Source organism: Aotus nancymaae, unplaced genomic scaffold, assembly GCF_030222135.1.
Source record: "Aotus nancymaae isolate 86718 unplaced genomic scaffold, 86718_ANA_hifiasm-v0.15.2.pri h1tg000008l, whole genome shotgun sequence".
NCBI lineage: Eukaryota > Metazoa > Chordata > Mammalia > Primates > Aotidae > Aotus > Aotus nancymaae.
In genome coordinates this window covers 1,426,342-1,448,178 of record NW_026988419.1, presented here as the reverse complement: position 1 = coordinate 1,448,178, position 21,837 = coordinate 1,426,342, and the positions used below count along the sequence as shown (strand labels likewise).

The window sequence follows — 21,837 nt, the reverse complement described above, 5'->3', positions numbered from 1 at the left end:
GATGGATGGATGGATAAATAGAGAGATAGGTGGATGGGTGGGTGGATGGGTGGGTGGATGGGTGGGTGGATGGGTGGGTGGATGGGTGGATGGATGGATAGGTAGATAAATGGATGAATAGATGGATGGGTGAATAGGCAAATGGGTAGGTGGGTGGAGGGATGGATAGATGGAGGGAGGGAGGGAGGGATGGGTGAATGGGTGGATGGATTGGTGGATGGGTGGTGGATGGATGAAGGAATAGGTGGGTGGGTGGATGGATGGATTGGTGGGTGGATGGATGAATGGATGAATAGGTGGATGGGTGGATGGATGAATAGATAGGAGGTTGGATGGATGGGTGGATGATAGATGGATGAATAGGTAGATGAGTGGTGGATAGATGGATAAATGGATAGGTAGGTAGGTGGATGGATGGGTGAATGAGTACATGAGTAGATGGATAGATGGGGAGATGAAGAGGTGGATGGGTGGATGAATAGGGGAGCAGGAGTGGAAGCTGGAGTGCGTTACTAAAGTAAGTGGCTGCAGAAAGTGAGTAGAGACTGGGTTGAAAATACAGGTGTGGGTTCATCTGGGTCAGAAAGAAAGTAAGACAAGGTGAATACAAGGGATACTGAAGTAGCCAGGAGGATAGACGAGGAAACACAGCAAGGTGAGTTGTCTTATTCTAGAGCAGAAGGCCAGGATGTCTGAAAGTGTGGGGCGTGGCAGTGGAGTCGGGACTTGAGGCATGTGAAAAGCCACCTACGAAGAAATTCTATAAAAAGGTAACAGCCAATTAATTTGAAAATTATAGAGGCCACCAGTTAATCTTTTCTTTCACTGATTAAAAAAAAAGTAAGAGGCATTTTGCAAAGCCTGTGACTTTGATTTGCAGATGAAGTACAACTTGCCTTCCTGGTGCGACCGAGTCCTCTGGAAGTCCTATCCCCTGGTGCACGTGGTGTGTCAGTCTTATGGTGAGTCAAAACACTGGGGAAACCAGACCAGGATCAGAGAATGGCACGAAGCTGGGAGGTGCGACTGCCCTAAAATCTAAGGGCTTCAGTCTGTTGATGTGTCAAGTGGAGGAATTCATTGTAACCCTGATGAAGTTACCTGGAAAAGTTGATGCATCCATACCTATCTTTCAATATCCTCTGCTTTGGGAGACATTTGAATTATGGGAGCACTTTTTTTTTTCTTTTGAGACGGAGTCTTGCTCTGTGGCCAGGCTGGAGTGCAGTGGCATGATTTTGACTCACCACAACTTCCACCTCCCAGGTTCAAGCGATTCTCGTGCCTCAGCCTCCCCAGTAGCTGGGATTACAGGTGTCTGCCACCATGCCTGGTTAATTTTTATATTTTTAGTAGCAATGGGGTTTCACCATGTCGGCCAGGCTGGTTTTGAACTCCTGACCTCAGGTGATCAGCCTGCCTCGGCTTCCTAAAGTGCTGGGATTATAGGTGTGAGCACCGCACCTGACCTGAAGCACTTTTTAAAAAATTTAGTTTTAGGCCGGGCACGGTGGCTCACGCCTATAACCCCAGCACTTTGGGAGGTTGAGGCGGGTGGATCACGAGGTCGAGAGATTGAGACCATCCTGGTCAACATGGTGAAACCCTGTCTCTACTAAAAATACAAGAAAATTAGCTGGGCATGGTGGGGCACATCTGTAGTCCCAGCTACTCGGGAGGCTGAGGCAGGAGAATTGCTTGAACCCAGGAGGCGGAGGTTGTGGTGAGCCGAGATTGTGCCATTGCACTCCAGCCTGGGTAATAAGAGCTAAACTCCATCTCAAAAAAAAAAAATTTAGTTTTATTTCTTTTGAAAATAACATATTAAGTTTGAACCGTATGAAAGTGTTTTTGTAGGCCAGAAATAATCAATTATTGGATATTCATATGGCTCAAACTAATACATATCACAAGTGTATACACATGTATATTTGGGAGTTTAAGGATAAATTGCATTAAATTGATTTTTTAAAGGCATAATATATACTATTAAAATAAATAATTATGGAATAAATTATCAAAACAATTAAGAAATAACAGTTAGCCAGGCACCGTGCCACACGCTTACAGTCTCAGCTACTCGATGGCTGAGGTGGGAGGATCGCTTGAGCCCAGTAATTCAAAACCAGCCTGGGCAACGTAGACCCCATCTCTGAAAAAAATCAGAGAGAGAAATGACTGCTAACTCTTGACCCTCAGAGCTGAAGCTGCACTGAAGGAGCTCGTAATTGCCTGAATGCTTATTCCTAAAAGCTACTGATTAGTTCCTGTTACTTACAAAGCGAGACCTTCAAAATCCACAGAACAGAATTGCTTTGAACATGTCCCTGACTGAGAAGTGTGGTATTATTTTTATTTATTTATTTATTTATTTATTTATTTATTTATTGAGACGAGTCTTGCTAAGTCACCCAGGCTGGAGTGCAGTGGTGCAATCTCAGCTCCCTGCAGCCTCCACCTCCCAGGTTCAAGTGATTCTCCTGCCTCAGCCTCCCAAGTATCTGGTACTATAGGTGCACAACGCCAAGCTAATTTTTTTGTATTTTTAGTAGAGAAGGGGTTTCACCATGTTGGTCAGGCTGGTCCCGAACTCCTGACCTCAAGAGATCCACCCACCTCGGCCTCCCAAAGTTCTGGGATTACAGGCATGAGCCACTGCACCAAGCCCAGTGGTATTATTTTTAAAACTGCAAATTCCCAGACAATGGCCTCCAAAGGAGGGCCAGCCTGACCCTTGGAGTCAGGAGAGGGTGGGGGAATCCTGCTGCTGCCCAGTGACCTCCTTCATGGCGCCCACCCTCTCTGGGGACTGGCAAATTTGATCCCACAAGTTTAACTCTGGTCCTATACATGGAATTGATTTCCATTCCTATCTTCTGTGCATGTCTTCTGCTGCCCAGAAGAGCCCAGAGCAGCTACCCTGAAACAGCTGAACACACGCACCCTGCGTTCCTTGCTGAAGGAATGAGCTCTGGCTCCCAGAAGTGACGTCACTAGACGAACTTCACGCAACACCTCTAGATGTGTGGGAGGGCAGCCCGCCCTCACAGCCAGGGCCAGGGCATCATCCCAGCTTCCAAAGCTCAAAGTGCCTGCGTCCTACCCTCTGCCTGCAGCCTCCTCACTTGTGCATCTCTCCTTGTCCCCCACCACCCCTAGGACTCTCCAGACCTGTCACTCCTTCCCAACCCTGTCACTGCTGTCCTCCCCACATCCTGCAGGTCTGCACGTCCTGCCAGTCCTTGTCTCAACATCTGCCTGCTTCAGCCAGCCTCTTCCCAGAGTCAGGAGAGAGTGGAGGCTTGCAGAATTACCACTTACTGCTTTGCACCTAAACTTGGCATTCAAAACTGCTCAACAGTGGAGGTTTTAGAGAAAGAGGAGGGAGATCAGTCCGGAAGTGGCAGCGAGGAGCAGGGAGGGCACACTTTGTCCCCACCTGGAGAGGAAAACAAGCCTCGGCAGAGAGGCGGCAGTGTTTGCCATTCGGGGAGAGCTGGGTTTGGGAGGTGAAGGGAAGATTAAAGATACAGGGAATTTTGCTGATGGTATTTCATTGAGTGCCAGAGGGCTCAGTGGAAGGGTTTAATGACTCGGGGTTGAGGGGAGGCAAGAAGTTGAAAAAGAAAAGGGAGTGGATGTAAAGAAACGGGGTGACCTGGGAGCCTCAGTCTTCTCGTGGCAATGCACAGAACCAGGTATATCAGCTGTCTATTGCTGCATAACCGACTGCCCTAGCACTCAGTGACCTCAGTGACTTAAAGCAAACATTTATTTGCTTGTGATTCTCTGGGCTAGGCTGAATTTGGACTGCTCACCTCTGCTCTAGTTGGTGTCATCTGGGTACACTCAGGCAGGAGCCCAGTCAGATCTGGGGTGGGCTGGCTGTCGGCAGGCGTAAGGGTGGTACTCAACATCCAGCAGGCCAGTGCAGGCTTCTTCACTTCCTGATCTCAGGGTTCCCAGCGGCAAGTCTCACGTATTTCCTAAGGCTCTGTTGGCCTCATGTTTACTGAGATCCCATTGGCCAAAGGAAGTCACATGGCCAAGCCCAGACTCATGTTGGGAGGGGAACACAGAGAGTGTGGTTACTGGGAGGAGGCCTGGGTCATTGAGGACCAGCCATCTTACAGTCCACCTCCCAGGCTTAAGGGCTTGCTATAGTGCCATTGCTATTATGTTCAGTACATATCTGAATATTCTGAGAATGCTTAAAAAAAACCCACTTGTCAACCCATTAAATTCTCCCTGGAACACCTCTCCTCAACTCCCACTGCAAACCTGTACCCGTGCGCTCAGTCTGACTCCCCGCCTCCATCCCCTCCTGCCTCACACAGCACTGGACCTCAGGGACTTCTTCCTGCTCAGTCTGACTCCCCGCCTCCATCCCCTCCTGCCTCACACAGCACTGGACCTCAGGGACTTCTTCCTGCTCAGTCTGACTCCCCGCCTCCATCCCCTCCTGCCTCACACAGCACTGGACCTCAGGGACTTCTTCCTGCTCAGTCTGACTCCCCGCCTCCATCCCCTCCTGCCTCACACAGCACTGGACCTCACCGACTTCTTCCTGCGCTCAGTCTGACTCCCCGCCTCCATCCCCTCCTGCCTCACACAGCACTGGACCTCACCGACTTCTTCCTGCTCATGTCCAGTTTGGTTTGTTTTGAGACAGTCTTGCTCTGTTGTGCAGGCTGGAGTGCAGTGGCGCCATCTTGGCTCACTGCAACCTCAGCCTCCTCGGTTCAAGTGATTCTTCTGCCTCACCCTCCCAAGCGGCTGGGATTACAGGCGCCTGCCACCATGCCTGGCTAATTTTTTTGTATTTTTAGTAGAGATGGGGTTTCACCATGTTGGCCAGGCTGGTCTGGAACTCCTGGCCTCAAGTGATCCACCCACCTCGGCTTCCCAAAGTGCTGGGATTACAGGCATGAGCCACCTCAGGTCCAGTTTTTAAGCTGTTGCCCTCTCATCTTCCTCCCTCCTGTCTCAGAGAAGGGGTAGCCTCCTCTTTCTTTCCTGCCCAGCCTTTGCCCCCAGACCCTTGACTCCATCTGTTCCTCCTCCACTACCAGCCAGTACCCCCACTCCCGTCCTCCTCGTCAGTCGCTTTCTGTTCTGTCTCATGGTTTCCATGTGTTCTCTGGTGATCCTTAGTAAGTGACCTTTTTCTCTTTTCATGTTTATTAGCCATCCATATTTTTTGGTGAATTTTCTGTCCATATCTTTGGTTGGTTGAGGGGTGGGGTATTTATCTTTTTCTTGCTGACCGTAAACGCTGTCTAGGAAAGGATACCAAGTGTGTGTTATCAGCTTCTTGGTCTCCTTTGCTGGCAGCGTTTCCTTTGCCCGCCCTTTCACGGTTGGTGTGCCCTGGAATTCCATCCTTAGCTCTTCTTATCTTTCATGTGAAAGCCCAAACATGCTCATGTCTTCTGCTCCCACCTAATCCCAAGACTCCAAATGTAAAGATGCATCTCCAGCCTTGAGTACCCATTTCCTGCCAGGCATCTCCAGTGGGCTATCTGAAAGAACTGTCTTTCTAGAACTGCCCTCTTTCTCTTACCCCTTCCCAAAGTGCTTGCTGCCTCCCTTCTCACCCTAGCCAAGCTCCTAAACAGAGTTTTCTACACGAAGCGTCCTCTGCTCTCTCCCAGTTCTGTGAGGCATCATGGGATGGAGAAGGTGTCCTGTCTCCCACCGATGAGCTGAGTGACCTTAAGTCCCCTTCCTACTCTGTGTTTGGGGCTTGTCATCAATAAAATAAAGTGAGTCAGGGCGGTGGCTCATGTCTGTAATCCCAGCACTTTGGGCGGGTGGATCACCTGAGCTCAGGAGTTTGAGACCAGCCTGGCCAACGTGGCAAAACCTCATCTCTGCAAAAAACAAAGATTTGCCAATCACCATGGCATGCACCTGTAATCCTAGCTACTTGGGAGGCTGAGGCATAAGAATTGCTTGAACCTGGGAGGTGGAGATTGCAGTGAGCCGAGGTCACGCCACTGCACTTTAGCCTGGGCAACAGAGCGAGACTCTGCCTCAGAAAAATAAAATAAAAATAAAAATTAAAAAATAAAATGATTAGACCAGAAAAATCTCCACGTTTCACACTCCCTAATCCATTCAAAAAGTCATAGGTCTTTAGGAAAACTAGCACAGGCTTCTTTTATCTATGAAGAAGGCAGTGTACGTCTGTCTTCCACTGAACCCTCTCAGCCTTGCTGTGGAAGGCCAACAGGACAACAGGTGCAAAACCTTCGCACTTCCGGAGGCTCCATCATTAGACTTTCTTCCTGCTTTAGGATTGCCATCATTGACTTGACCAGAGGGGCTTCTTCCCTCCTGCTTAAAAATGCCTTTCCTCCCCTGCAGGCACTACCACCGACATCATGACGAGTGACCACAGCCCTGTCTTTGCCACGTTCGAGGCCGGGGTCACTTCCCAGTTTGTTTCCAAGAATGGTAAGCAAAGGATGGTGTCTGTTTCTCTGTTTTCCTCCATGGCAAGGGGCGCTGGGCACTTGTCTTCCGTGTAGCAGTCAGTGGTCTGCGTTAGAGGAAGGCGCCTTTTCCCAGGCAGGTCCTGCTCCATCAGTCAGGTCTCTTCACGTCCCAGCCACAGCACAATTTCAGTCCAGAGAATGTACTCGCTCTGCTTGGCAAATATGTCAGCCTTTTGAGCTTCAGTTTTAGTCTGAAAAAATGGGTAAATCAGCGTTTACCAAAGTGTGGCCTGTCTCCCACCGAAGACAATTCTCGGGGTGGGGTGGGAGGAGGGGGCAGGGGACACGGATAAACATTTATTAGTAATGCCTTTATTTTAACATGTTTTAAATTTATGTCTTCTGTTTAAGGCAAGCAACATTGCTTTTCCATTTAGTATTGTGATATACCTTATTCAGTTACATTTAATTTTAAAAAGTGAGTCCAGCCGGGTGCAGTGGCTCATGCCTGTAATCCCAGCACTTTGGGAGGCCGAGGCAGGTGGATCACCTGAGGTTGGGAGTTCAAGACCGGCCTGAACAACATGGAGAAACTCCATCTCTACTAAAAATACAAAAAATTAGCTGGGTGTGGTGACGCATGCCTGTAATCCCAGCTACTTGGGAGGCTGAGGCAGAAGAATCACTTGAACCCAGGAGGCGGAGGTTGCAGTGAGCCAAGATTGTGCCATTGCACTCCAGCCTGGGCAACAAGATAGAAACTCCATCTCAAAAAAAAGAGAAAAAAAAAGTGAGTCCATTTAGAGAAAATATTAAGTAAAGAGTAGTACAAGTGAGTGGTGCCCAGAGATGGTAAAAATCATGAAGATGGGATGCAGATGACTGAGTTTTGGGAAACACCACAGTAAATCATATTTAGATTTGCAGGTAATTTTTCAAATAGTCCAGCTCAGCCCTGGTCACCAGGCTAACCTCGTCCCAGCTGGGACTGGGTATTCTCTGTAATGTGTCCATCCAGCCCTTGGCCCAAGTGACCAGAGAGCCATGTTTTCTCTGCCTAGTCCCTGCTTCTGTGGTCAGCCCACTGTTCACCAGCCTCCTTTAGGAAGATCGAGCATAGGGGACCCAAATACAGGGAAAGACCATCTTGCTCTGTGTCCTTCATGCCTTGGGGGACACCGGTGAGGCCGGAGCACTGTCTTTCTGGAACGTTCTTCTCCATCCTATTGCGTCTAACATCCATAGCCCCAGAAACGTAAACTCCCCTCTTCAGCCAAGCGTTGACCCACCATCACGTCTCCTTCCTAGGTCTGGCCACTGTGCCTTTCTAGAATCTTCCTAGCCCTTAGGCTGGACCTCTTCCCCGACTTCCACCTGTCTCCTCTTTCTCTGAGCTTCTGCAGCCTTGAAGGGGTTGCCCCTGCCATCTCCTCCTGTTCCAGGATAATGCATCCTCAGTGCCCGGCCGGGCTTCCCTCCACAGGGACTCAGTACGCCGTAGACGCTCAAAAACACTGATCACCGGGACTAAGTGTTGATTGGGCGTTTACCTAAGCAGAGCCTGGACAGGCCACTGCGGGGTTTAGAAAGAGAAAGAAAGGAAGGAAGAATGTGAGGGAAGGAAAGATTCATTCATGCTCTCAGAACATCACTCTGTTCTGTGGCTCAAAATTTATATGAAAGGACAGAACACTTGTTTTTCTTGCAAAAGCATCGTCTAAATTAACACAATTGCAGGCAAGTCAACTCTGCAAATGAGCTTACCGAGCCCAGAGTTAAGGAGTGGGAATAACTGTGCCTAAGGGAGAAAGAGCAACTAGCCCTCCCTAGCTGAACTCAGAAACAGCATTGACTTGGGTATTGAGCAACTGAGCCATTCTACAAAGTCCTTTTGCCAGAACTAGCTGGGAGCCTGAAATACTGGGGGTATTGCCTGAGGCCATGCAGCTTTAGTGACAGAGCTGAGACAGGTCCAGGCTCCAGGGACTGAGCATCTTTCTGCCCCACTCTCTGCCCTGGCCAGCTCACGATGCATCAGAGAGGCCGGCGATGCTCCGATGGGTGCTGGATTTCGCTGTGGCTTTACTTCTCCTCCCACTCGACTCCCACCTTCCTGGGACCCTGAGAAGGAGCTCAGTGTGTGGCATGAGAACTAATTTGAAATGCTCCATCTCCATTCATGTCCTGGAACTGAATCTCTCTTCTCCCCTGTTCTAGGTCCGGGCACTGTCGACAGCCAGGGGCAGATTGAGTTTCTCAGATGCTACGCCACATTGAAGACCAAGTCGCAGACCAAATTCTACCTGGAGTTCCACTCCAGCTGCCTGGAGAGTGAGTGGCTGCTCTGCCGCCTTCTGGGCGGAGCCGGCTGGAGCCCTCTTATAAACACCTTTCCTACCTGTCACTTTGCTCCATTTTTCCTCTCCCTGGAAAGGACTCACGGAGGGGGGCAGAGAAGTGGGAGACTGTAGGTGGATGGCTCAAGGGGACGCTCAGTTACTGGGAGGGATCTATGTGGCCTGGGCAGCCGAGGGGCAGAGGCAGTCATGAATGTACTGACCCCTTAGTCCCTTGTAGGTGGCACGCGGGCTCCCATCCCTGCCCCTCAGGGCAGACTGTGACCCACTCGAGGTTCCCTGGGGCTCTGACTCAACCAGAGAGTGTCGGGCCTATGTCCAGACCTCAAAGAGCCAGCGTGGGGGCCTGAGCAGCAGCCACCTGCTGTCGCCCTGACTTGCTCTTTCGAGATCACGGCCTATTTCTCGGGGATCTGCAGTGCCCAAAAGCAAGCAGGAGATGGACAGGCTTCCCTGAGCCAGCAGCATTTAGCGCAAACTGTGTTTAAGAAACACCCTTTCCGGGTGACGTTTCTAGGCATACTGTCTAAAGCTGTCTCACGCCAGGCAAGAGCTGCATGTATCCAGCCCTCTTCGCTGAGATGGTCTGCAGAGTGGTGGGGGGAGGAAAAGGGGGGTCAACTCCACAAAAGGGCATTTTGTGAGGCCCTGGCTGGGATGCTTCCAGAAAGCAGGAAGAAGCGTGTGCTGCCAATGCTGCCGCTCTGGTCCCTGCTTCCTTCTCCGACTCAGCTAGGCCCAGGCCTGGTGCTAGAACAGCCTTGGCCACTGAGTCCCCAAGCCCCAGTTCACCCAGCAGGGTCAAAGCGCCTCGAAAAATGACGAGGAATTTTGTGCGGGCGTTTTTAATAAACTTTCAAGACACTTGCATACATTTCTATGGAAACAGCATATTAGGAAGCTTAAATTAGAATTTTAAAAGACTGCTATCTTGAGTGGCGTGGGACGAGCTGTCAAGTTTCCTAATCTTTTTTCCTATGATGTGATGATTTCTTTGTTGCCTGGTTTGTTGCAAAGAGGAACTGAAAAGGAGGGGGAATCTCTTTGATTTTCCTAAACATAATTAGACCATGTTGGCAAATGACCAATCCCTGCACAAAAACAGAATCCCCAGCAGGCCTGACTCCTAAATGAGGCTGAGGCTCCGAGATTTAAAAAAAAGGAGACAGCGCATCTTCCTCGGTCTGGGTGGGGTGACCCAGGGAGTCTTTTCCGTCTGGTTCTTGCTCTGTTTTCTGAAAACCAGCCTTCTTGTCTTTCAACAGGTTTTGTCAAGAGTCAGGAAGGAGAAAATGAAGAAGGAAGTGAGGGGGAGCTGCTGGTGAAGTTTGGTGAGACCCTTCCCAAGGTAATTCTAGAGCAAGGCATTCCCCGGGGGAGGGTTGCATTTGCTAGGCCAGTAGTACCAGCCAGTGGCAGAGCACAATCTCAGAGACCAAATGCAGAAAGAGGCCGCTCCAGGAGCAAGCTCTCGCTGAGGTGGTTCATGCCGCGCTTCGCAGCAGTGGGTATGCGGCCTCGTTCTTCCTAAATGCTTTCAGTTCCCCTAAAGGATCACAGAAGGGACCTAGAGGTCAGCTCGTCTAACCACGTGATTTTGCAAAGAAAGAAACTCAGGTGTAGGGCCGTGAGCTGTTTGCTCGTGGCCTCATGGCTGCGGTAACACACCTAAGATACAACCCCAAGGTACCAGTTCTCTCTTTGGTGCTTGTTTTCCTATTCAGCGCTGACTCACAGAATCGAGTACAGAGGGGCATAAAAAGGAACCCACTGGCTCCTAATCATACACTTGTGAACACAGGAAGTACTTGACATGTCTGTGGCCCTGCAAGAGCAGAGGGCAGAATTGAGAACACTCAACCAGGCCGGGCGCGGTGACTCACACCTATAATCCCAGCACTTTGGGAGACCGAAGCAGGTGGATCACCAGAGGTCAGGAGTTCAAACATGGCAAAACCCTGTGTCTACTAAAAATACAAAAATTAGCCAAGCATAGTGGCTCATGCCTGTAATCCCAGCTACTACTAGGGAGGCTGAGACAGGAGGATCACTTGAACCTGGGAGGCGGAGGTTTCAGTGAGCCGAGATCATGCCACTGCACTCTAGCCTGGGCAACAGAGTGAAACTCTGTCTCAAAAAAAAAAAAGAAAAGAAAGAAAGAAGAAAACACTCAACCAAACCTTAGTGGGAACACATTCTTCTTTGCTGTAGAAAAAATGGTTTTCTAGCCTGATGTGGTGGCTCACACATGTGATCCCAGCACTTTGGGAAGCCAAGACAGGGGGATTGCTTGAGCCCAGAAGTTCAAGACCAGCCTGGGAAACATAATGACACCCCATCTCTACAAAAAAAAAATTTTTTTTAATTTTTTTCTCCCTTTTATTTTTTGAGGCCGAGTCTTGCTCTGTCACCCAGGCTGGAGTGAAGTGGCGCCATCTTGGCTCACTGCAAGCTTGACCTCCCGGGTTCAAGCGATTCTTCTGCCTCAGCCTCCCAAGTAGCTTGCACTACAGGTGTGTGCCACCACACCCAGCTAATTTTTCTATTTTTAGTAGAGACGGGGTTCCCCATGTTGGCCACACTGGTCTCGAACTCCTGACCTCAAGTGATCCACTGGTCTTGGTCTCCCAAAGTGCTGGGATTACAGGTGTGAGCCACTGCACCCAGCCTAAAACACTTGTGTTTTTTAATTAGCCAGGCATGATGGTGCATGCCTGTAGCTGCTCTGGAGGCTGAGGCAGGAGGATAACCTGAGCCCAGGGGATCCAGGCTGAGTAAGCTGTGATCATGCTACTGCACTCCATCCTGGGTGATGCAGTGAGACCCTGTCTCTATTAATGTTTTTCTACTGAAATTGCTTTAGTGATGCTAAATTGACAGTGGACATGTTGGCTGTGATTGAGTACAAGCTTATTAGGAGCTCATTAGTTGTTCACGCTGGGTAGGAAGTGAAGTTTCTTTCTCATACCACTAGGGAGGGGTGGAATGAAGAGGAATCCCGGGCCAGGCAGATCCATCACAGGAGGTGGGGTGTCTTGGGGGCTGCCCTTGGAGGTGACACTCGAGGTGAATTTTAAAGGACAGTCTTAAATAGGGTGAGGGACCCATCATCTCCTGAGACTGGAGTGGGACGTAGGCAGGTTTCAAGGGGCTGGACCCACATTGACATTAACCTTTGATTGGAACCAACTGTCAGGCCACATAAAAAGGCCGTATCAGCCAGGCAGGGTGGTTCACGCCTGTAATCCCAGCCCTTTGGGAGGCTGAGGCGGGCAAATCACCTGAGGTCGGGAGTTCGAGACCAGCCTGACCAACATGGAGAAGCCCCATCTCTACTAAAAATATATAAATTAGCTGGGCATGGTGACACATGCCTGTAATCCCAGCAACTCGGGAGGCTGAGGCAGGAGAATCACTTGAACCCGGGAGGCGGAGGTTGCGGTGAGCCAAGATCACGCCATTGCACTCCAGGGCAACAAGAGCGAAACTCTGCTAAAAAAAAAAAAAAAAAAAAAAAAGGCCCCATCATCTCAGGAGCAGAGGCTGTTGCCTGAACTCAAGATTCCCCCAGCTGGGCCACAATTCCAAATTACTTAGAGGCTACAGCCAGCCGGTTCACATGGCTCTGACTGGGGTCTCCCACAGAGGCCTGGGTAGAGCTGTCAGAAGTCCCCATTCTGGGGCTGTCTTCAGGCCCCTGGGTCATGGCAGCTCTGAACTTCAAGGAGACACTTCAGCCTCACCCAGCCCAAGCCTGCCCTCCTGCTCCTCCCTGGCTGCTTCCAGGCAGGGCCTGAACAGTTGTTTCCTCCTTTGGTGATGTTGGAAAAGAGACCAGCACCCCATTTCCCAACACATTCACCCCCTGGTCCAGCTCAGGGACCCCCTAGGGCACCCTGTCTTCTTCTGCTCCCCACATCCTCGAAGCCACCAAGTCCTGCTGTTTCTCTTGCCTCTGTCCCCTCCCTCCATCCCCTTGCCCCCTCCCAGGGGGCTCTACCCCTCCTGTCTCCTGCCTCTTGCTGAGGCATCCTAAACGCTGATGGATCTTTCTGGAATGCTTGTCTGATCCTGGTGTCCCCCTCTTAATCCAGTCAACTCCCTGGTGCCCAGCAGGGCAAACAGCCTCATCTGCTGCTCCCACAGGACTGCGGGGGCCTTCACTGCTCCTGTTCGCTGACCCCCGCCCCGCCCCTGTTGCCTGGCAGCCTCCTCTCTTCAGCCTGTAAATCCCTGCTGTGGCACCAAAATAGTCCTCCTCCCTGCCGTCCCCTGCAGGGTGGTGGTGTCCCACAGAGACATTCATTGTTCAGATGTCTGTCACCCCACTCCCCCTGCATCCCAGGGAGGACTGGGTCTTCCTCTTGCACCCGAGGCCTCCAGCCCTGGCCCTGGGTCTAACTTAGAACCAGACATCCCCTCATGCCAGAAGCCAAGTGATGATGTAGAACCCTGGAATGCCTAGAGCGCCACTGCAATTTCCATTCATCTGTTCTGGAACTTTTTTTTTGAGACTGAGTCTTGCTCTGTTGCCCAGGCTGGAGTGCCGTGGTGAGATCTCAGCTCACTGCAACCTCCTCTTCTTGGGTTCAAGCGATTCTACTGCCTCAGCCTCCTGAGTAGCTGGGATTACAGACACTCACCACCACACGCCACTAATTTTTGCATTTTTTGGTAGAGATGGGGTTTCGCCATGTTGGCCAGGCTGGTCTCAAACTCCTGACCTCAAGTGATCCACCTGCCTTAGCCTCCCAAAGTGCTGGGATTATAGGTGTGAGCCACCGTGCCCGGCCTGGAACTTTCTGAACGGAGAGGTAATGAGTCTGTCCTGTTGGTCAACATGGTGCCCAGAGCCCTGCGCCAGGAGCCTTTTGGTGTCTGGAAGGGAAGGGAGGGAACCGCCTAGAGCAGAGTGTCACCTTTTTATTTGGCCCTCCTGTATAGGAGTCATTGTGAGGACTAGCCCCACATCTCAAAAAGCTGTAACTCATGGCGGATGAGGAGCTAGTGAGTGTGTGATGCTCCTCCCTGTGCTTGCCCGGACACAGCCTCCACCGGTGAGGTCCGAGGCTCCCCCAGCTCTGTGCAAAGCCTGTTAGCAGCACCCCCCACACCCCGGCCAGGCCAGCAGGGCCTCTGGAGGAGTTGGCAGTCCCCAGCCAACTCCTGGGGCTTAACAGTGTTATCCAGGAATGTGGGAGTCTGTGTCTGTCGTTCACCGAGCCACACCCCCAACAATCTGTAGGACACTCAGGCCCAGTTGGGATCTCTGCCAGGATAGACACAGAGGCTGCATCCTCCCCTGAGAGGGGTAGGCCTGGGTGCTGCCTTGGATGCAGCCACAGTCCTGGAGGAGGCCAAGGAGGAGGTCTGTGCTCTGTGCGGGGAGCCTGGCGCAGGGTGGAGTGCAGAGGCCATTCCAGACCTGGTGCCTGGCCCCACTTCCCCATCAGCCTGCCTCCTCCTCCATGACCCTGGCATAGGCACAGGAAGGAAGTAGGGCAATGGATGGGGTCCATTCGGGGGTCACCCTTCTTGCTGGGACTTTGGGGCCAGGTCAGTTTAGGAGGCCTGGATTGCAGTGTGGAGGTGGGCGGGGATAGAAGGAAGCTAACCCCCACCTTGCCGGGCAGGGTATATGTGAAAGCCAGCCCTGCCCCCTGCCCTCTTGGGTGTGGACAGCAGAGATTTGGATCTGATCACTAAGAACGCCTTCCGTCATCCTCATCCACCTGTCCCCCACCTGTCCACTCACCTGTCCTTTTCTTGTCAACTCCAGTCCTGTGCCCTTCTCTCTGCAGCTGAAGCCCATTATCTCTGACCCTGAGTACCTGCTGGACCAGCACATCCTCATCAGCATCAAGTCCTCTGACAGCGACGAATCCTATGGTAAGGGTCTGCAGACAGGTGCCACACCTGCCTGTGAGCTGGCGGCCTCTGACGTAGCATCGTCTTCAGGGAGAGCCCACCTGGCACTTCTGGTCATAGGCTCCTGCCTCTCCTTTCCTCATCCCAGGGCTGCGAGTGGGACTGTCACCACCACTAAGTCATCCTTCCCTCCCCACCGGGCTTCTGGGCAGGACAGCCAGCAGTGGCAACCCCTTCCATGTATTGAGCCTTCCCTGTTCTCCAGTAAGTAAATGGAGTCTCAGAAAGGTCAAGTGACTTGCCCAAGTCACACAGGGAGTGGTGGCTGTGCCCTAATTTGAACCCAGGTCTGCCTGCTCTTCTCTGCTTCTCATGTGTCCTGAGTCAGCCTCCTCAGCTCACAGGTCTGGAGCTGCAGATTCCCCTCTGCTGACCCAGACTCTGAAACACCTTCTCAGGCACAAAGGGGTTGCTGCTTCTGCCCACAAGTGGCCACCCTCTGCATGAAGACCCCCCCTCCCCCAAGCCAGAACGATTTGGGCTGAGGTGTGGTACAGGGTCCCCTGGGTGGGACTTGGGGTGCTGGAAACACCAGCCCAAGGCTCTCTGGTCTTCTGCTCAGCATCACCCAGTGCCCAGACTGGGAAGGCTGTGGAGGCCTGTGGCCAGAGAGACACCAGGGGCTTTTGAACCATCTCCACCTGTTTGTGGCTCCAGCCCAAAGTCAGGCTCACCCTTGCTAGACCATGTGTGGCTAGACCATGGGGTGAGAGAGGCAGAGAGAGGCTGGAGGGGTCAGAGAGAGGCCAGAGGCAGGAGCCAAACCAAGCTTCTCCTTACAAGCCAAGCTAAGAGCAAATACTTTATCTCGAGGGCAGTAGGGAGCCATTGAAGATTCAAGCAAGGAAGGAACAGGATCAGATTCACATTCTGGAAATCTGCATCTGCAGTGATCATGATGACAGATGAGTGAGCCAGAATAGAAGCAGTGACTGTGAAGGATAACATTGAGGGGAATGGAGTAGAACACTGTCTGGGCATGTGATTGGAGAAAGGGTCTGTATTCGTCTGTTCTCACACTGCTATAAGAACAAACCCAAGACTGGGTAATTTGTAAAGGAAAGAGGTGCAATTGACTCACAGTTCCACAGGTCTGGGGAGGCCTCAGGAAACTTACAATCATGGCAGAAGGGAAGCAAACATATCCTTCTTCACATGATGGCAGGAAGGAGAAGTGGGTGCCCATCGATGAGGGAAGCTCCTTTTAAAACCATCAGATCTCTTGAGAACTCTCACTCACTCTCACTATTGAGAAAAGGATGGGGGAAACTGCCCCCATGATTCAATCATCTCCACTTGGTCCCTCCCATGACACAGGGATTATGGGAACTACAATTCAAGAAGAGATTTGGGTGGGGACACAGGCAAACCGTATCAGGGTCTGAGCAGCTGCGTGAATGATCCTTTTACTTCCCGCACTGGGTTAGGTGTGGTGTCATGGGTAAGGGCGGCCAAGCCACAGCCACAGAGTACGAGGAAGACCAGAATGCTGTGGTGCTGGGGACACCATCAGAACAGTTGGGTCAAGAAGAGGGTGTGGTTACAATAGCAACTGTGGCCAAGGGACCCGGCACAAACACTGAGCATCCCTTCGATAGAGTGACTCAGACCATCTGCAGATGTGGTGAGAGCAGTGTCCACGGAAGGGCCGGGGTGACATCAGACCTCAGCAGTTAGGAGTGATCAGGGCTTGAGGAGGCAGAGGAGACTGCGCCTGGGTCAAGGGAGCACGTTCGTCCACTCGCTTGTTTGTTTGAAATGGAAGAGCTTTGAATGCTGCTGGGTGGAAGCCACTAAAGGGGAAGAGGCTGCAGACACAAAGGACGGCCCAGCGCACAGTCGCCCACTGTGCAGGCTCTGCCAACACCTGGCTGTGGGCACCATCGCTGCCCTCCTTGGGGAGGCGAGGAAAGGAGGCTGGGAGACCTGAAGGTCACGCAGCTACTGAGCGGCTTGCTCGAGGTAACTACATGATCTTGGACCAGGGCACAGGCAGCTCTTCCCCCCTCCCAGTGCAGCGCTGGCAAGAGGGTCCCCGAGCCAGAGGATGGGTGGGCAGAGCCTGAGGAGTGCAATGGCCCCAATAGGGATCCCCTCGTCACCGGTGCAGGAGCATCTGAGTGGCTGCTGAAATGTCTGAAGCTCTGGTGGCAGGAAACAGGCAGGACACAAAACAGGTGCTTCATTTTCTCATTCAAATCCTGTATTCCTGCGACAGAGCAAGACCCTGTTCTCTAAAAATAAAATACTGTAATCCTCCTTGTTTCTTCCTCTTCATATTCATACTCACAAACAGCATATCATCATAATGAAAAGGAAAAAAGTCAACAGACAGTGTCATTCCAGCAATCATTTTTATTTTGGCTTCACATTTCCAGCCTCATGCATAGGCATACCTAGATTTTCATACTTATCATCACAGAAACATCATTTTATACTCTGCTTTCCTCACCTGGTGTTAGATGAAACACATTTTCCATGGTTCCTCCTGCCCCATCTTTGTGACTGCTCCTTTTGATGGCTGTATAATATTCCACGGATTCACTGCATCCTCATTTGAAAAGTATCCCTCATTTGAAAAGTACTTGAGGTTCTGTCGGTTGTTTTTGTTGGTGCTCTCAGTAGCGCTGAGATGAATCCCTTTGTGGACATTTTTATTATTCCTCAGCTCCATTTTTTGTTCTTTTGAGTAATCTCTTTAGGACAGGTTCCCGTGTTTGCTGGGTCAGGGCGTGTCGATCAGTGTTTGTGCTTCTTGGCACTCGACACCAAACTGATCGCCGTAAAGGCTGTCTCAGCCAACCTCACCATGGATAGGTTTCCCTAGATCCTTGCTGGCATTGGGTGGTTTTGTTTTTTGTTTTTGGAGGCTGGAGTGCAGTGGCACGATCGTGGCTCACTGCAACCTCTGCTTCCCGGGTCAAGAGATTCTTGTGCCTCAGCCTCCCAAGTAGCTGAGATTACAGGCATGCACCACCACACCTCGCTAAATTTTGTAATTTTTAGTAAATACGGGGTTTCACCATGTTGGCCAGGCTGGTCTCGAACTCCTGACCTCAAGTGATCAGCCTACCTTGGCCTCCCAAAGTGCTGGAATTACTGGCGTGAGCCACCGTGGCTGGTGCATTGGGTATAATTTTTCTCCCTTCCTATCTATGCTAACTTCATGTCTGTGAAAGAGCAAATTAGTGATTCCTTAGTTTGCATTTTTGATGGCTAGGAAGGTGGAACTAATTTCCATTTACTGAAATTAACCAGCTGCAATTCTTTTTGTGTGAAATGTCTGTCTGTATTATCTGTGCACATGTCTGCTGGAGATTTGATTTTGAGGAGTTCGTTGTGCAGTTCAGATCGAGTGCCCTCTTGCCTTGGGAGCTGGCTGCAGATACTGTTCCCAATCCATTTCCTTTTTATTTTAGGTTTTTTCCCTGTGTGCAAGTTTTTTTTTTTAATTGTATTTTGGGCTCTGGTGTACATGTGCACACCGTGCATCCTGCAGGATTGTTGCATAGGTACATACATGCCATGGTTGTTTACTGTCTCCATCCCCCCCCGCCCCGCCCCACTGCCTACATCAGGCACTTCTCCTGGTGTTATCCCTTCCCATCCTCCCAACCCGCCCCCTGGCCCCACTTTCCCTCCCCTCCCCCTCCCCTTCCCCTCCCCTCCCCCTCCCCTCCACCCCACACCTAGCCCATGAGTGTTGTTGTGACCAAGTGTTCTCGTTCGTCACCTGCCTATGAGAGAAAACATGCAGTGTTTGGTTTTCTGTTCTTGTGTCAGTTTACTGAGAATGATGGTTTCTAGATTCACCCATGTCTCTACAAAGGACACGAACTCATCGTTTTTTATGGCTGCATAGTATTCCATGGTGTATATGTGCCACATTTTCTTTGACCAGTCTATCATTGATGGGCATTTGGGTTGGTTCCAAGTCTTTGCTATCGTAAACAGCGCCGCAATGAACATACATATGCATGTGTCTTTATAACAGAGTAATTTATAATCCTTTGGGTATATACCCAGTAATTGCTGGGTCAAATGGAATTTCTATTTCTAGATCCTTGAGGAATCACCACACTGTCTTCCATAATGGTTGAACTAATTTACACTCCCACCAACAGTGTAAAAATGTTCCTTTATCTTCACATCCTTTCCAGCATCTGTTGTCTTCAGATTTTTTAGTGATCACCATTCTAACTGACGTGAGATGGTATCTCAATGTGGTTTTAATTTGCATTTCTCTAATGACCAGTGATGATGAGCATTTTTTCATATGTTTGTTGGCCACATATATGTCTTCTTTTGAAAAGTGTCTGTTCATATCCTTCACCCACTTTTGAATGGGCTTGTTTGTTTTTTTCTTGTAAATCTACTTTAGTTCTTTGTAGATTCTGGATATTAGCCCTTTGTCAGATGGTTAGATTACAAAAATTTTTTCCCATTCTGTTGGTTGCTGGTTCACTCTAATGATTATTTCTTTTGCTGTGCAGAAGCTCTTAAGTTTAATTAGATCCTGTTTGTCTATTTTGGCTTTTGTTGCCAATGCTTTTGGTGTTTTAGTCATGAAGTCCTTGCTTGTGCCTATGTCCTGGATAATGTTGCCTAGGTTTTCTTCTAGGGTTTTTATGGTGTTAGTTATTATGTTTAAATCTTTAATCCATCTGGAGTTGATTTTTGTATAAGGTGTAAGGAAGGGGTCCAGTTTCAGCTTTCTGCATATGGCTAGCCAGTTTTCCCAACACCATTTATTAAACAGGGAATCCTTTCCCCATTGCTAGTTTTTGTCTGGTTTGTCAAAGATCAAATAGTTGTAGATGTGTGACATTGCTTCCAAGGCCTCTGTCCTGTTCCATTGGTCTATATCTCTGTTTTGGTACCAGTACCATGCTCTTTTGATTACTGTAGCCTTGTAGTATAGTTTGAAGTCAGGTAGTGTGATGCCTCCAGCTTTGTTCTTTTTGCTTAGGATTGTCTTGACTATGCTGGCTCTATTTGGTTCCATATGAAGTTTAAAGTGGTTTTTTCCAGTTCTGTGAAGAAGGTCAATTGTAGCTTGATGGGGATAGCATTGAATCTATAAATTACTTTGGGCAGTATGGCCATTTTCACAATATTGATTCTTCCTAACCATGAGCATGGCATGTTTTTGCATCTATTTGTGTCCTCTCTTATTTCCTTGAGCAGTGGTTTGTAGTTCTCCTTGGAGAGATCTTTTACATCCTTTGTCAGTTGTATTCCTAGGTATTTTGTTCCCTTTGTAGCAATTGTAAATGGAGTTTGCTCATGATTTCGCTCTCTGTTTGTCTGTTGTTGGTGTATAGAAATGCTTCTGATTTCTGCACATTGATTTTGTATTCTGAAACTTTACTGAGGTTGCTTATCAGCTTAAGGAGGTTTTGGGCTAAGATGATGGGGTCTTCTAAATATACAATCATGTCGTCTGCAAATAGGGACAATATGACTTCTTCTTTTCCTGATTGAATGCGCTTTATTTCTTTTTCTTGCCTAATTACCCTGGCTAGAACTTCCAATACTATATTGAATAGGAGTGTTGACAGAAGGCATCCTTGTCTAATACCAGTCTTTAAAGGGAATGCTTCTAGTTTTTGCCCATTTAGTATGATATTGGCTGTGGGTTTGTCATAACTAGCTTTTATTATTTTGAGATACGTTCCATTGACACCTAGTTTATTGAGAGTTTTTAGCATAAAGGGCTGTTGAATTTTGTCGAAGGACTTCTCAGCATCTATTGAGATAATCATGTGGTTTTTGTCTTTGGTTCTGCTTATGTGGTGGATTACATTTATAGATTTGCATATGTTGAACCAGCTTTGCATCCCCAGGATGAAGTCTACTTGATCATGGTGGATAAGCTTTTTGATGTGCTGTTGCCAGTATTTTATTGAAGATGTTTGCATCAGTGTTCATCATGGATATTGGCCTCTAGTTTTCTTTTTTAGTTGTATCTCTGCCAGGCTTTGGTATCAGGATGATATTGGTCTCATGGAAAGACTTAGGGAGGATTCCCTCTTTTTGTATTGTTTAGAATAGTTTCAACAGGAATGGTACCAGTTCCTCTTTGTACAGCTGATAGAATTTGGCTGTGAACCCATCTGGACCTAGACATTTTTTGGTTGGTAGGCTACTAATTGCTGCCTTGACTTCAGACCTTGTTATTGGTCTATTCAGGGTTTCAGCTTCTTCCTGGCTTAGTCTTGGGAGTATACAAGTGTCCAGGAATTTATCCATTTCTTCCAGATTTACTGGTTTATGTGCATAGAGCTGTTTGTAGTAATCTCTGATGGTAGTTTGTATTTCCGAGGAATCGGTGGTGATCTCCCCTTTATCATTTCTTATTGCATCTATTCAATTATTCTCTCTTTTCTTTTTTATTAGTCTAGCTAGCGGTCTATTTTGTTGATCTTTTCAAAAAACCAGCTCCTGGATTTATTTTTTGAAGGAATTTTTGTGTCTCCATCTCCTTCAGTTCTGTTCTGATCTTAGTTATTTCCTGTCTTCTGTTTGCTTTTGAGTTTTTTTGATCTTGCTCCTCTAGCTCTTTCAATTTTGATGATAGGGTGTCAATTTTAGATCTTTCCTTGTTTCTCATGTGGGCATTTGTTGCTATAAATTTTCCTCTAGACACTGCTTTAAATGTGTCCCATAGATTCTAGTACATTGTGTCTTCATTCTCGTTGGTTTCCAAGAACATTTTTATTTCTGCCTTCATTTCATTGTTTATCCATTCGTCATTCAGGAGCAAGTTGTTCAGTTTCCATGTGATTGTGCAGTTTTGAGTGCTTTTCTTAATCCTGAGTTCTAATTTGATTGCAGTGTGGTCTGAGAGACTGTTATGATTTCTGTTCTTTTGCATATGCTGAGTAGTGATTTACTTCCAATTATGTGGTCAATTTTAGAGTAAGTGTGATGTGGTGCTGAGAGGAATGTATATTCTATGGATTTGGTCTATTAGGTCTGCTTGGTCTAGATTTGCGTTCAAGTCCTGGATATCCTTGTTGACTTTCTGTCTCGTTGTTCTGTCCAATATTGTCAGTGGAGTGTTAAAGTCTCCCACTATTATTTTGCAGGAGTCTAAGTCTCTTTGTAGG

General features: G+C 49.0%; 1 protein-coding gene across 3 annotated transcripts in view; it reads left to right on the top strand.

Annotated features, from left to right (window-relative positions):
• The window catches only part of INPP5D (inositol polyphosphate-5-phosphatase D), a 147,517-nt gene that overhangs the window by 109,804 nt on the left and 15,876 nt on the right, over positions 1–21,837 (top strand). For all 3 annotated transcript variants that reach the window (XM_064372881.1, XM_064372882.1, XM_064372884.1), the window contains exons 18-22: positions 881–962; positions 6,370–6,459; positions 8,658–8,771; positions 10,063–10,145; positions 14,599–14,686. In XM_064372881.1, the coding sequence (XP_064228951.1) occupies positions 881–962; positions 6,370–6,459; positions 8,658–8,771; positions 10,063–10,145; positions 14,599–14,686 (457 nt within the window). The remainder of the gene's footprint in view (positions 1–880; positions 963–6,369; positions 6,460–8,657; positions 8,772–10,062; positions 10,146–14,598; positions 14,687–21,837) is intronic.